Here is a 16,421-nt window from a genome sequence, read left to right as displayed (position 1 = left end):
CAAAGTCTGCATACTAAAAGATGTGTGTTTAACACATCTCTTTTATTTCCTCTAAGTTTTTGCTATTTGAGTCACACATCCGTTTTTAAGATACCTGGAATAGGATATTAACAGTAATTTTAAGCTCTCCTCCATGTACTGCGGAGGAGGTGCCTTCTGCTGGGATAATGACTAACCAGTCGGGTCTGCTAGGCATTGCTACTGCTGGTACGCATTGATTCTTAGCTGATTACTCATATTGGGATTCCTTGTCTTGCATGAACTTGATTTTGAGGGACGAAGCACAAGACAGAACTGGTGGCTGTGCTAGCTGGGGCAGGGCATGGTGGAATTGAAGCACAGACCAAAAACCTTCATGTCTTGTGTGGAAGGAGGCCTAGAATGGAGTGTAACAAAAGTTCTTCTGTGGGCTTTGAGGAGTTTGCTGCTGGCTGCCACTGTTTTTGTCATTTTTCTAAAAGCTAAGATACCATAGACGACTCCAGAAATTATTTAGAACAGATACCAAAAAGTTCTGCCTGTTGTCCTATTTAAATTGCAGAATCCCTATAGTAACGCCCACCCGAGAAAACATTATTTGATTTTTTTTTTTGGAACACAAGGTCAGATTATTTCTTAGTATGACTTTTCTTAATGATGTGTTACCTGATGCTCTGTCTGTGCAGAACTGGCTGATCTGACATTTGGGCATTTGTCAGAGCCAAAACTTGCATGACATGAAGACCAATCATGGCAGTAAAGTTCAGTAGACTTTCTGATAGCAGTTTTCTTTTTTTGTTCCCTGGGAAATACATGTGCTTATACATTTAAGTGAGCTTTTAGATTCTTGTGCCTTCTCAATTTTTTTCTATATTGTTGACATGAGTTTAGGTAATAAAGTACTGAAAGGCTTTAATAAGTTTCTCACCAGCACCATATGAAGGCTCTTATAAGACATATTTTTGCAGTTGTGTTTTTCCAGTAAGCTGATATTTCTGAAAGGCAAGCAGAGCTTTCTTTCACAAGTGTTTGGCAATAACTGCTTCAATTTAAATGGTTACTTTTTTCTTTCTGGATAGTGGCTATTAATGGCTTAAAGCATACAAAAGATGGTGTCAGTGCACAAATAAATAATGATTTATTGCATTTTTAGTGGATGTTGCTCCAAATAGAAGAGGCATAGTGGCTACTTCTGTTTAGTCCTTGTTACATGTATTCATGATGCATAATACGACACTGTGTAATTCTTGCTTACTGCCAGGAAAGTGGCATTTCAGATACTGTTCCTTACGAGGCGGAGGAGTAAACAAAGTGATGACGATTGCCTCCTCTAATGTCTTACTATAGGTTGTTCTAAATGTAGGGTGCAATTAATATTGTATTCCACAAAGGGTAAAAGCATAGACCAATATGTTTTAAAAGCTAAAAATAGTTAGGCTGCTTTCTTAAAAAAAAAAAAAGAGAGAGAGAGTGAGAGAAATAGAGAGATGCAGATATCACTTAAATGCTGACGTCTATGAGGAACTTGAGCCTACTTAAAATTGTTGTGTCAAAGTGTCTAATGAGGTCCTCCAAACATACTTAACTCTGCTTCGGGTATGCAGAGGTTTATTTCTGATCTTGAGCTCAACATATTAACTGTTGCAGATACTCATCAGATAAGCATAGCACAGTCATCTGCTCAAGGATCTAAAAAAAAAATGTAGCTTATTTTTGAAATACTTATATTCATTGAGGAAATACTCTGATAAATCATGTTTTACATTAAAGAAACTGGTTTCCTTCAGTCCAATTACTTCTCTAACATACACTCAGATACATATAATCTCAAATACAACCTTGATTTAGGTTCAGAGCCAGACTCGTGGAAATCAAATTTAAGACTTTCCTTTAACGTAGGACCTGACATGGAGTCATGCATTCTCTTGAAACTACCTGGTCTCACGTAACCATTGGAATCTTCCAATAGCCCAACAGTACTTTTATTTCTGTAGGTTTTTAGTCATACGCTTTAAATTCTATGCCCTTTAGAAATCGTAACTTTTAATTGAATAAAGCTGTTGCCAGTTTTCCAAGACTGGCAGATGCACAACCACTAGGCTCCTTGTTTAATGAAACCTTGCATCCTGGAGTTTACTTTGTATGCGCTCCCGGCTGCTAATCTGGACTACGCTGTTTCCCATAAAAAGCAATTCAGCGCTGTTGATTGAATGGAGCAGTTTGCAAGGTCTTGGCATAGTTGTTAATGACTTCTGGGAGCCCACAAGAGAACCGAAGGCTTGCTTTGAAGGGCTATAGTTGTATCTTGGTATTCCTTTACAAAAAGCACAGGGCTGTGTGAGAGAAGTATTTTCATTTCATTAGCTATCTGTAATGACAAGGTAAAAACGTCTAGCACACCAACCTATACAAGCTGACTTAAATGTTAGGGTAAGGCTTATTTTGTTTTTTCTGAATATTCGAGTTGTGTAGTGACATAAATTTCACAGCTATTTTTAGTAAGAATAATGACATAAGAAGGCCGTATCTCCAGTTGGCATAAATTGTCATATCTCTGGCTTTTATTCAGCTGCAGCCCTATATACTCACTGAAGATCTGACCCATAGACTGTTTTGTATAGATAAATAAAAATTATTTTTAGAAGATGGAATTTGCCCTAGATCCCTGAAAACAGTACTGGAAAACCCCATTTAATTGAACAAGTTTCTGGTAACTGCATTTTACGGCAGTGGATGTTATTATTGCTAAGATCATCTAATTTTACTGCAAATTTATATGACTTCAATATTTGACATTTTTATTCATATAAGTAGAAGGTAAGCCCTAGGTTGCAGTTCCCTTTTTCAGGGTTAAGAAAAGCTTTTTTAATTCCATGGTATGTTTTCTTTATACAAAACTATTGCATGTTTTATTGAAGATTTTATATCTTAAAATATTGTAGACTGTTGTGTATTGGCACGAGGGAGATGATTGTAGGATAATCTTCTGTGTCTAGGTAGGCACGCAAATAATTTGTTTGTTTAGTAGACCCACAAGAGCCATGAATCTCTGACTCTAGATGTAGATGCAATCAACTATAAATGAGTTGTTGGTAGTGGGAATGTGCTCTGGAGTCCTACCAAACATGATCATGGATTAAATTTTTTTTTTTTCCCACTTCTAAATGTAAAAATATTTCTTATTCCTTCCTATAAAAAAGACAAAAACAAATGGAGAAACTGACTGTACGAAGGGAACAGTAAAACTAAATACTTGCAAAATGCTCTCATAGGGCAAGCAAGGTTTTTCTCTGATTTTTTTTCTAGTAAAAGTACTTTTAAGAATTGCCAATGATTAATGGTAAGTAGGAAAAAAAAGAATTTTTTTTTAAGATGACAGCATCTTTCATTTAAAAACAAAAGAAAAAAATCCATCCAAACTGTTCAGTGTATTTTTTTTCCATCTATAAAATCTGCACTGAGTCGCTGCTACACAAAGCTTTGTAAATGCACATGTGGAGAAGATGTTTTACAGGTGGCATATTTCCTTATTCATATCTGGGAGTTATATATCATACATAACACATTAGTTCTGTTAGAGGTCATAGCTCTACTTAAAGCATTTTAAGAGTATTTAACTTTGTATGTTTGATGCAGATATCTAATTGATTCTATTCCATGAGTGATTTAAAATTTTTTTTTTAATTTGTTGTGCCTGTGTACTGAGAAGTTGATGTTAACATGGTTCCCCCACCCCGCCTCCCCTTCCTTCCTGTACTAACAAAGGCATATCGATGTTAAAAAAACCTGCTTGTAGTAGCTTGAATGATCTTAATCTCCCACAGACACATAGGGTGGACATAGTGCATGAGGTTTTTGACCATGCTAACATTTACAGAAACGTTCTGATGTACTCTTGAACTGTGTTTTCAGTCACATATATTTTGAAATCTCAGGTTTGTTATACTATGCTGGCCACGGCTACGAAAACTATGGCAACAGTTTCATGGTTCCTATTGATGCTCCAAATCCCTACCGATCTGCAAACTGTCTGTGTGTGCAGAACATCCTCAAACTAATGCAGGAAAAAGAGACGGGACTTAATGTATTCCTACTGGATATGTGTCGGAAAAGGTATAGTCTCATAATTCATTAATAGAGAGAACTGGCATTAAATGTTTGAGGGATGTTTTTGCCTCACGATAGAGGGAGAGAGTATAATGACTGTAGTTTTGGGAACCAATTGTGAAGTTCAGTTTATTCACTGCAGCAACAGATTAAAACTGAGCCTATTTTAGAAATGAACAAATAAAACCAAACAGACACCCAGAGAATAGCGAGGGATCTTGAGAGAAAGCTGGACTTCAGCCTGAGGAGAAATCTTTAGTCTACGCTGAAAATTCACTGTACTTGAAAGTTCATGGTTCTGACAATTCACAGCCTGCACTTGAGTGCTTTTAAAAAATAGGATTCATTCACAGACTTGTTTTGCCTTTGGCCTTGGATGGAAATGTGAAGCTGGTGATTAGACTTTCTGTTTCCATGGGTGGAGACTTGCCTCTTGATTTGAATGACATTTAGTTCTTCTTTTTTTATTGTTGTTTAAAAGTTATAAAGCATCAGTCTTACTGGATAGAAGTGAAATTGGGCATTTTAAAGAAGAAAAATGACCCTTTCCCCTTGCATCATTAACCATCTCCTTCGTTAAAGAGACGAAGGAGAATTCATAAGATCGAAGGCATGTTAATTTGACAGAAGGGCTCAAGTGAAGTGCTTATTTTACAACTCTTAGGAGGCATGGATTTTGTGGACTGCTTTTATGTGGGGGATGTTATATCTTTACTTAGAGCTTAAAAATCAACTAGTAATTGGATTTTTCTAAACAAAGTGCTATTTTCTGTCCATGCTAAGAGACTACTATGCCCGATTAAACTTGCACTTGAAATCAGCTCTTCAGTCAGCACTTCTGAAAATTGGTCTCTAAGGAATGTTTCATAACAGAAAATTACTAGTGCTTTAGTGTTTGTAGAGCCTCTAAACTTCACTGCTAACGAAATGCCAGTGACCCAATTCAGCTTCACAATCTGCTGTCCAAATAGAAAATACTGCTATGTAAGCCTCATGTCAACTATGCAGACACCATGTTTGGGGAGGGGGGGTGAATCTTACAGTTTTTGTTATAACCTAAAATGGCTAGTTATCAGCAATCATTTCTGAAGAGATTGTAGCCAAACACTGCATTGGTTAATATAGCATGCCCTCATCTGAGTAATGTATGATACCTGACCGCATCTTTACATTGTCTTCGTGAAGAGTGTTGATGATGCTGATTTTTGTCTGTCAGCAGTCAGGATTCATTCCAGAACTGTAGGAGAGAAAAAAATCTGAACTGTGCTTGTTTGGTATTTTGAACAACTGTAGAGTTTGTAACCATTATTACTTCTCAAATTACTATTTTTACTTTTTTGTGTTTCCATTTATTGCAGAAATGAATATGATGACACAGTTCTTATCTTAGATGCTCTGAAGGTTACCGCCAACATTGTTTTTGGATACGCAACGTAAGGAAATTTTTCTCCTGCTATGCCACAGAAGTCTTGAAGCCAAAAGTGACCACTGAGATTGTATAGCTAATCTTTTACAAAAAAATAGTAACTGTGGTGTTAAAGGACTAGTAATTTATATCCATATCTGTGTCCTCATACTATCTGTTTTACTTTGAATCATTCCACAGTCTTAACTGACTGTGGAAATGCATTTGTAATGATTCCCAGTATGTAACGCTCCCATTCAGATATAGGGTAACTCCAGTGGGAGAACTGCATTCAGCAAACCAGAGACTGCTGGACAGTGTTCCTGATCTCTTTTTAATGGTTGCTTGTAGGTGTGCTCTACTCATCTAAGTATTATCTATTAGAGGTGAAAAAACCACAGAGAAGAGCAAATTTTACCCTCAGACACAATGTTCTGTTTCTTTGTGCTGATGGGGAAGGGGCTGTTGTGTCCTGTGTGTTCTAATGGTACTTGCTGCACTGTGAGCTTGTACAGAAGGTTAAGTACTGTGGAGCAGTTGATGAATTATAACCTACATGCTGTACGCTCTTCAGTCATGTGTCTCCTCTGTTAATGCAAGTTAAATTTCTAGAAGAAAATGTTAGAAGCATAAATTAATGAATTATTGGAGGAGTGGCATATAGATTGGCCTCTGTGTTTCTTATTCTAGATGTAAAGAATAAAATTACAACTGCAGTTGATCTATTTGAAAAAGTTACTTATGCGGAAAGCTGAATAACCTCTTTCTATAAGTTTTCAAGTCAAGTGCAAAAGCTGTTGAATAGAAGTAGTCAAGAGCTTTAATAAAGTCTTCTATGAGAAATTTAAGCTCCTCTCATAAACAGTTTGACATCAGCTCTGGTCTGTGGCTTGATTGTGAGTGAAGTCTTTCCAGGATGAGTTGCTTGCAAACGAACATGATGAGCAGGTTGGCCTTAGACACAACCTAGTTTTCAAATTTTTGGGTTTCTTTCCTCCATTCCCAACATAACTTTACTCCTTTTGTCCTCATGTTGATCTTAATCATGCAGATGTTTCAGTGTTTTTTCCTTGTCTGATGCTGATGATCTCATAGGTGCCAAGGAGCAGAAGCTTTTGAAATTCAGCAGTTGGGGTTAGCCAATGGAATCTTCATGAAGTTTTTGAAGGACCGTTTGTTAGAAGACAAGAAGATTACTGTACTGCTTGATGAGGTTGCAGAAGGTAAACTCCAGCTTACTGCACTAACAGTCTTCTCAGCCTGCATTACTAAAAGCTTCTTTGCTGAAATGTAATTCTTCTCATGGCGAATGCGTTACACTAGGCTTTCGTGGTGCATTTTGTTAAAATAGCAGCTTTTATCAAAGAAGCAGGTGCTACTGGGCAGCACATTGACAAAGATCATGATATTATAAAGGGATTTGAGCTTCTTTAATAGTGATCAATTTATATTCTCCTTTTTAGTGAACTTTATGTGTTTTGAGTGTCTTTCTGCATGGAGCTTTGAATTGTCCATCCACAAAAATTACTCTTCTGTCTTGTGGTGTCAGCTGCTAGTGGTAGTCCAGTCATTTCCACGTTCATTTAAACAGGTGACCTGAGTCCTACCTATCTCAGAGTGCTGTAGTGGTGATTAATTACTTGCTCTCTATCAAAGGGTGTAAGTGCACTATAAAGGGCAATCCACTGTTCTAATATGCCTGGTTCAGTAATTGTCTGTTATAATTGATGGGAGAAGTGCTAAAGTGAAAACTGTTGAGGGAAAATGTATTGTTTCTGTGCAACCATTTGCTCAAAAGATAAAAGAATAGATACAGCCATTAACAAAGAGCTGTCTGTGTAAGATTCTGTTATTTGTAGGTAATGTACGTAATCAGCCAGGTTCTGCTGTGGTTTCTTGGTGTGTACTTGGTGCAACTGCAGATCTCAAAATTTTGCCCAGTCTGTCTTTCGACAGGGATCCAAAAAGCAGAAAAAATCCAAGAGGATCCTAAATGCACAGTAAAGTTTTGCTGTCAATGAGTCAGACTGGTGGAAATGAGATGCAAAGATTAAAGTGACAAAGCTTCTGTCAGTGCTCATACTGAGGACAGGGAAGATACCGTGGGCTGACTAGCTGAAATGTAAGCATGGAATTTATGTCAAATTGATGGCAAAAGGAATACAGCATAGCCCCAGAATATAAATTGAAATGTGGTGGTTCTTGGTTACCATTTGCTTGTTTGGTATGTATTCCTGGTCTTTTTGCTTATAGGTGGTGTGCTGCTTGACTAGATGCCATAAAACAAACTTATCATTCTGTATTTTCAGTCGTATCCATTAAACTTTTCATGAAGTTTATGTGAAAAGTTAAATAAAATTTCAGAAGATCTCAGAATTATCCTGAAGAAATAGGATCTGTAAATGGTAAAACTAAAATGTAAATGGTAAAACTAAAATGATTATTCCAAGGCCTAGGGCTGAAGTTGATTTCCCCCACACACACACACCCCCCATGGGGCAATGTGTTTGGTTTTTTTTTTCTTTTGCCAGGTGCAGTCAAGCAGAGTGCTCCTTGCGTTAAGATTTGTACTTTTTATTTGCTTACAGCACTACTGAATTTTGCCGTTACCTAAATACAAAGGAAGAATTTGAGGACTTGCTGTCCTCTCAGTGGTAGAAACTAGAGCTGGCTATAGCCGTGTTTCTTCAAAGCCTGGCAGAAGCCTTAATAATGCTCTTCCTGCTGCATGCTCACCAGCTGCTGTATTTAGGTCCAAATTCATTAAGCCATTGTTCCTGAAACTCTTTGTTTTGAAGCAAGCCCCAATATTTTCCCTTTTCTTCACCTTTCTTGCTTTCTGGGACATTCTGAAACTGTTTTGTGAAAAGAGAACCCTGTAATCCACTCATCCTAGCATCAATACTGTGTCTGTAATGTATTTATATACTACGTCTTCAGTTTTTATCCCACATTCTCCCATTGTCAGCCTATTCAAAGCAACAGTAGGAGTAGAAACTATTAGGTTCTGCTGGTGTCTACTAGTAGGAGTAGATATCCACTTGCATTTTGTAATGGTTACAGACCAGTCTTCCAACTTGCATAAGAACTTTACAAATTTTATAATGAACAAATATCCGAAAATATTCTCACCCTCTTCCTGCCCTCATCCTTTGTCATTGCTTTTGGGTGTTCTTAAGTGGATTAGAATTCTCTGAGATTTCTCTCTCCTCTTCCCCCCCACCTTTGTGGCTTCCCCATAAGAACATGTCACAATTTTGCCAGCAGCCATTTTCACTACACTTCCCTAAATGTCCCATAAGATACGACTGACTTATTGCTTCATCTGTACTGCAGGTTAATGTCACATGCTGTAGATGTTCTGATGTGTGACCTATTACTTATCTCATTCTTGAACTCAGAGTGGAGAGAAAGATTGATTTGTCAGGCAATGTGACAACTGTTGTTGTCAGTATTACTAGGTATTGGGTGTTAGTGAGTACACTGGTGCACTTGAAAATGTTCCAAAGGAGTGTTCATGTTAGAAGTGTTCCATGTAAATAGCTTTCATTGTTGTGGTTTTTTATGAACTCATAAATGGAAATTTTCCAGGATTTTTTTCTCTTTGCAGGCCATAGGTTTTGACTATCTGCATGCAATAAAACTATGTGACCTTTAAATGTGATTGAACTAAATATAGGGAGACCGTAATAAATTGGAGTAAGTTTGAATCACAGAATAGTTGAAGTTGGAAAGGACCTCTGGAGATTGTCAAGTCCAACCCTGTTGCCCAAAGCAGAGTAAACTAAAGCTGGTTGCTCAGGACCTTGTCCATGGGGGTTTTGAATGTCTCCAAGGATGGGAGACTCCACAGTCTCCCTGCACAACCTGTCCCAGTGTTTGCTCACCCTTAGAGTAAAAAGTTTTCTTATGGTTAAGTGGAATTTTCTCTATTTCTGTTTGTATCTGCTTCTTCTTGTACTGTCACTGGTCTTGACTGAGAAGAGTCAGGCTCTTTTTTTACTTTCTTGCAAAAAAGAATGTAAAAACTTACTTTTTTTTTTTGTTGTTTCTTACTTTTATTTTACTTTCCCTCATCAATTATTTATATGTTGATAAGAAGTCCCCTGGGCCACCTTCTCTCCAGTGTAAACAGTCTCAGCTCTTTCAGCAACTTCTTATAGAACAGATGCTCCAGTTCCCTTATACTTCTCTCATGTGAGAGGTGTTCCAGGCCCCTCATCTCTGTGACCCTTCGCTGCACTCTCTCCAGTATGTATGTGTTATCCTTGTACTGGTGAGCCCAGCACTGGACCCAACACTCCAGATGCGGCCTCACCAGTGCTGACGAGAGCGGTCAGATCACCGCCCTTGATCTGCTGGCAGTGCTGTTCCTGTTGGCTGCCTCTGTCACAAGAATGCATTGCTGGCTCATGGTCAGCTTGGTGTTTAGGAGGGCTCTGTAGAGGGATCTGGACAGGCTGGATCCATGGGCTGAGGTCAACTGTATGAGGTTTAGTAAGTCCTGCACTTGGGTCACAGCAACCCCAGGCAACGCTACAGGCTTGGGCAGGAGTGGCTGGAGAGCTGCCCGGCGGAAAGGGACCTGGGGGTGCTGGTTGGCAGCCGGCTGAACATGAGCCATCAGTGTGCCCAGGTGGCCAAGGAGGCCAACAGCATCCTGGCCTGTATCAGCAATGGTGTGGCCAGCAGGAGTAGGGCAGGGATCGTTCCCCTGGACTCGGCACTGGTGAGGCTGCACCTTGAGTCCTGTGTTCAGTGTTGGGCCCCTCACTCTAAGAAGGACGTTGAGGTGCTGGAGCGTGTCCAGAGAAGGGCAACAGAGCTGGTGAGGGGGCTGGAGCACAAGTCTGATGAGTGGCTGAGGGAACTGGGGGTGTTCAGTCTGGAGAAGAGGAGGCTGAGGGGAGCCCTCATTGCTCTCCCCAACTACCTGAAAGGTGGTCGTGGTGAGGTGGAGGTTGGTCTCTTCTCCCAAGTAACCAGCGATAGGACGAGAGGAAATGGCCTCAAGTTGCACCAGGAGAGGTTTAGATTGGATATTAGGAAAAATTTCTTCACAGAGAGAGTGGTCAGGCATTGGAACAGGCTGCCCAGGGAGGTGGTGGAGTCACCATCACTGGAGGTGTTCAAAAAACGTGTAGATGTGGCACTTCAGGATATGGTTTAGTGGGCATGGTGGTGTTGGGTTGATGGTTGGACTTGATGATCTTAAAGGTCTTTTCCAACCTTAATGATTCTGTAATTCTGTGTCCACCAGGTCCCCAACCTCTTTCTCTGCAAAGCTGCTTTCCAGTGAGTCGGTCCCCTTTCTATATTGCTGCATGGGATTATTCCTGCCCAAGTGCAGGACTCGGTGTTTCCTATTGTTGAACATTATGAGATTCCTCTCTACCCAATTCTATAGCCTGTCCAGGTCCCTCTGAATTGCATCACGACCCTCTGGTGTATCAGTGTTGTGGTTTAACCCCAGCCCTAAACTAAGCCCCAGGCAGCCACTCGCTCACTCCCCCACAGCAGGACAGGGGAGAGAATCGGAAGAATAAAAGTGAGAAACCTCACGGGTTGAGATAAAGACAGTGTAACAGGCAAAGCAAAAGCCGCACGCACAAGCAAAGCAACACCAGGAATTCATTCACCACTTCCCATGGGCAGGCAGGGGTTCAGCCATCCCCAGGGAAGCAGGGCTCCATCACGCGTGACGGTGACTTGGGAGGACAGACACTATAACTCTGAACGTCCCCCCACCCCTTCCTCCTTATTCCCCCCAGCTTTGTATACTGAGCATGACGCCCTATGGTATGGAATATCCCTCTGGCCAGCCTGGGTCAGCTGTCCTGGCTGTGTCCCCTCCAGCTTCCCGTACACCCCCAGCCTCCTCGCTGGCCGGCCAGCACATGGAGCTGGACTGTCCTTGACTACTTAACATACCGATGTTTTGAGCTGTTGCTATCAACATTTTCTCATCCCCAATCCAAAACACAGCCTCACACTGGCTTCTGTGAAGAAAATTAATTCTATCCTGGCTGAAACCAGCACAATCAGCTACTCCTCTCAGTTTTTAATCTGCAGACTTACTGAAGGTGTACTCTGTTCTGTCACCCAGCTCATCAGTGATGATTTTAAATAAACAGTATTGGCCCCTTTATCGACCCCTAAAATACTCCACTGACCTCCAATTCTTTAGAAGTCTCTTCCAATGGTATTATTCACATTCTTGAAATCAGTCACTTTAGGAATTTACTGAATCAGAGCTGTGATATTGCTTGAACTGGTTTTGAAAAACAGGTGAGCACGTTGACTAGGACACGTGCAAAATCCCCAGGATTCTCTACAGGCATCTGACATGCTGTTTTAGCCTTAAATGAGTAAATAGCTAAGCAGTGAATACTTCTGAAACTACAAGTTTTTATGGAAGTGCTGATGCTGGTATAACCATAGCAACCAGACAGCATTGCAGTGATGTACTTAGAATTTCAGCAGCATTGATTCTGAGAGAAATGATATGCATCTTATTTTCTAGATATGGGCAAGTGTCACCTTACCAAAGGCAAACAAGCTTTGGAGATCCGCAGCAGTTTGTCTGAGAAAAGGGCATTAACTGATCCCATTCAACAAACCGTATCTTCTGCAGAGTCTCTGGCACGGAACCTACAGTGGGCCAAAGCTCATGGTATAGTACAGTCTACTTTTAGATGATCCTGCTGGCATGATGGTAAAAATAAGAGGATGTAATGCCTCAATAATCTCTAGTCTATGGGTTGTGATATTGAATGGCAGTAGAAGAAATTCAAGTTCATATCTGAAATTTCATTAGTATGTTCAGATCTTGGAAGTTTTTGTGTTGGGGTTTACCTCCACATGAGATTATAATGAACAAGATGACATGCAGAATTCATCCTGAGTAAGTATATTTAAGACCACTCAAACACTGTAGGGGACACTTATATGATGTCTACCTCCTGGGATAATCTCCCAGTAGTCTGTTTATGACTAACAGTGACACTTAAGGCATCATTAATCTCATTCTAAAGTCCTCACCTAAAATAGCCAGGTGAACTCTATAGTAAAAGTGCATGATGAAAAGGAGTTTTCAATGTATACAACTAAGAAAACTAAAATAAGGGTGAGATCAATTCCAGGCTTTCTAGACTTCTTCTAAGGCCAGTGGGGTTTAAGAGCTTTTTATCTTTTTCATCTAACTATGTTGGGAGTACATTTTAAAATTTCTTTGACAGATTGGGCAGAGGGTTAGTGGTGGCATTTTTAAGACAACTAGTCATGTAGGCAGACTCTTTTGCAGATATAGGTTTTTATTTGTGGAATCAAGCCCTTTATTCTTGTTTGTTAAATGATGAAATGCAAAATAAAATTTATAAAGACATAATGTTATCTTATGGTTTATTTGTTTTAAGCCATGCATAGAAGAGAATGTGTTTGGAATTTGAGAAGAGAATAACCTTTATATTTGTATAAAGGTATGTCTGCGATAATGTTAAATAATCTACTTCCAGTGGGAGTAGAAAAATCAGTACAAAGCATACAGACACAGAATGATGTCATTGAGCACTTTCAGATATATTCCTACAGATTGAGAAAGATCCAAAATATAAAGAAGAAAAATGCTGCAGGCTAGGCTTTGTGAATGTGTGCATGGGCTGTGAAAGGAGAAAAAATGAACCTGCAACTTGTTCTGCTGTCAAATTCAAAGGTTCTTATAATGCTGTAGCTGTGTCTCCTATATTTTGCATATATACCATATTAACCTTAGTGGTTTGATTACAGATACATAAACAAATTCTTGGGTCAGTAAGCTATACCCTAGTTACAGTAAATCCTGCCTTGCTAGTTGCACAGAGATTGGAAAGAAACCTGCGAAGCAGAAGTTGAGCCAGCTCCCTCTGGCAGTGGCTGTGTGATACTAGCAAACGGTGTTGCTGCCTTGTTGGCTTCTAACCTGGTTTGCTTCAGTGTAAATATTTAAGTGATAGGTAGAGGGAGGGCAGGAGGAAGAGGTTTATACCTTTTCAAAACTTTTGAATTTAAAAACAGAATTAAAAAAAAATAGAAAATACATATGCTAAGTTTTATTTAGACTGTAATGATGTGTTGCTTACTTGCAGAGCTTCCAGAAAGTATGTATCTTGAATTCAAATGTGGTGTTCGGATTCAGTTGGGGTTTGCAGCAGAGTTTTCCAATGTCATGATAATCTACACACGAATAGTAAAGAAGCCACCTGAAATAGTAGTTTGCAGAGCCTATGTTACAGACTTCGCACTCGTAAGTGCTTCCTGTTAGCGTCTCGGTGATCTCCCTCCACTGAAGTTGAAAACTGTCTGGTCTCTCCGTGTCAAACTGCATCTTTTGTAATAAAATGGTTCTAAACTGTTGAAATCAAGTGTTTACGTGTGTGTGTCTGTACAGACACATTTACTCTTTTTTTAATGCATATTTTTAGTATTTATAAAAAAACATTAAAATGAATCTAGGGTCATCTTTTTCAAAGTCTCCTTTGTTTTTCATTATCTAGTATCAAGTATTTGTTATATTTAATTTGATGAAGTTAAATGTCAGTAGCTCCTACCTGAGCTGAGGACACACCCACCTTGCAGAACAAGGTTTCTTAGGCTTTAATTTTACAGTTCTTTGCACCTGGGTGATCCTGTCCAGTTCCATTGATGTTACTCAGCTGATCACAGTAAAATGACGGATAGGAGTAAAACGGAAAGCTCCTCGGGGCAGAACACCTTTTTTGATGTCTATGAAAGAGGATACGGTGCAGAAAACCTTTTTAGATGGAACAAACAGGACACTTCTGATGCTTTATGAATAAAATATTTGTGGTTATGTGCATAATAAATACATGTATTTTTAGCCCACAGAATTAGTGTTGTAGTACCGTACTTCACATTAGGTAAAAAAGAGCAACCCTGAAACAAGCACAGCAAGTTTGACAGGAACCATCAGCAAAAGAGGGTAACCTACTCAAATGTAACCCCTTCTGCCCGTCGCTAACAGTGGTTTCAGCAGCTTTTGCAAGCAGTCCGACTGGTGTTTTCTTTTCTTTTAAGAAGAAGAAAATGCTGACTTGATTAAAAGAAAGACTGATAACTATTTTATGATCTACAAATTCTGTACCTTCAACTAAGCTCTCATTTCTTTCTTGAAACAGGACCTGGATGTGGATCCTAAAGAGGCCAATAAAGGAACTCCTGAGGAAACTGGGAGCTATTTAGTATCAAGGGACCTTCCCAAACACTGCCTCTACACCAGGCTAAGTTCACTGCAAAAACTAAGGGTTAATACATATTATTCCTCACAAGTTTGTTCAGATAATTGAGATTAATCATGTTGCTTTGCAGTTCTATTGAGGTAGCTGTGTATTGTCTGTATATTAAGTAACATGTTCTTTGGAGGGAAAAAATGGCTAATATCACAAGTTAGTGACTTCAGTTTCTTAGCTGAAAAATAAAAGCCATGGAATCAACATATATGCAATCCTGATACAGTTGTGCAAGGCACCTTGTGTTTTCTAGGCCCGTACTGAACTTGGACAAGTTGATTATTTTTGTGAAGATCATCTGTTGCACACTGTGAGGATGTTCCTATGCCCTGTAGTACAATAAGAATGTGATCTGAAGCAGAGCTGCATCTTACAAAGTCATTAGTAGGAGATAAAAATGTTACATATCATCTCCTTCTGTTCCAACCTGTGCTCTTGGGCATGCAGTTTTCAAAAGGTTCTCACTTCACCATACTGTGGCACTGTTAAGTTATCTCTGTGTCATGAACATCTGTGCTGGACATCACTTGGTAACTCTTTTTCAATGCTTTGGCAGCTGGTGTAATCTAAGTTACTTTAGAAATAAAGACTACCAGGTGAGCAAGTATTAACCAAAAGAGGTCCTCAGTAAACAAGTCTTGCCTAATATATGTCTTCAGCTCCTCAAAAGCTAAAATATGTCTTTAGCTCTCCTTCTGTGGTAGGCTCTGCCTCATTAAGTGTTTCCTATGTTGTCTACTTGGGGAGGAAGTATAACTTTTTGTTTGTTTCTTTTTTCCCCCTCCTCCATTTCCTCTTTTGCAGGAACACTTGATCTTCACTGTTTGCTTGCACTATGAGTATCCAGGAATAGAAGACACAATGGATGAAAGGAAGGAAGTTAATGTTGGGAAGCCCCTTATTGCTAAATTAGGCCTTCATCATGGATTCAAAAATAGTAACTGTCTCCAGACCTGTTGTGCAGCTAATAATCTTTTTCATAATCAAATAGAATCAAGTCCAGTGGCAACTAAATACTATGTCCCTAGTCACTGCCAACCAAATTCCTGTTCAGGAATCTGCCATCCAAACCATATTTGCTCAGACAGCATCAGACAAGCAGAGACATGTTCATGCAATGGGACTTCAAGGATACTAGCTTCAAGACATGAAGTACAGAATTACTTGCCCACGGTGGAAAAGAGTAACGTACCAGTAGAGACCACTGATGATACCGTTGAACTGGAATTCCTTCTTTCTGAGAACCTCAGATTCTCTGAACAACAGTAGCTGTGGTGTGTTCAGACTAGACCAGAGTATCACCCTTGAATAGGGGACCTTCCACGCTGCTTATCCGTCGTGCGTATGTGGTCATAACCAGTTTCAGATGGGAATGTTAATGCATCATTAACTACGTCTGTTCATCTTCAAATTCATCTATGCTGAAAGGTGGATATCTGTACATGGATTTTAATGTAGTTATTTCCAAAATCACAGTTATGCTTGAAGTAATCTGCAAATGAGCTTGAGTTTCTGACTTTCTCCTTTGGAGGGTTTTAAATAGTGAAATATTTATTGATGAACGAGATGTACCTGTGCATTAATTATCCCGTGTAATTGACTTAAATAAAAAATTATAGCTTATTATATGGTCTAGTACTGTAATA

At 39.4% G+C, this 16,421-nt stretch overlaps 1 protein-coding gene across 1 annotated transcript in view; it reads left to right on the top strand.

The window, feature by feature from the left end:
* LOC309416036 (mucosa-associated lymphoid tissue lymphoma translocation protein 1-like) overlaps nt 1-16,044 on the top strand; it is a gene marked incomplete at its 3' end in the record, with an annotated part of 38,137 nt that extends 22,093 nt beyond the window's left edge. Inside the window, exons 11-17 of the mRNA XM_082013771.1 lie at nt 3,915-4,092; nt 5,445-5,519; nt 6,587-6,714; nt 12,015-12,164; nt 13,615-13,772; nt 14,665-14,790; nt 15,580-16,044. Coding sequence (XP_081869897.1) covers nt 3,915-4,092; nt 5,445-5,519; nt 6,587-6,714; nt 12,015-12,164; nt 13,615-13,772; nt 14,665-14,790; nt 15,580-16,044 — 1,280 coding nt within the window. The remainder of the gene's footprint in view (nt 1-3,914; nt 4,093-5,444; nt 5,520-6,586; nt 6,715-12,014; nt 12,165-13,614; nt 13,773-14,664; nt 14,791-15,579) is intronic.
* Nucleotides 16,045-16,421: the final 377 nt, after the last annotated feature.

The sequence above is a fragment of the Phaethon aethereus genome (assembly GCF_964289735.1).
Source record: "Phaethon aethereus genome assembly, chromosome: Z".
Classification (NCBI taxonomy): domain Eukaryota; kingdom Metazoa; phylum Chordata; class Aves; order Phaethontiformes; family Phaethontidae; genus Phaethon; species Phaethon aethereus.
Note: the sequence above shows the minus strand (reverse complement) of the source record. Positions and strands in the feature narration are given on the sequence as shown.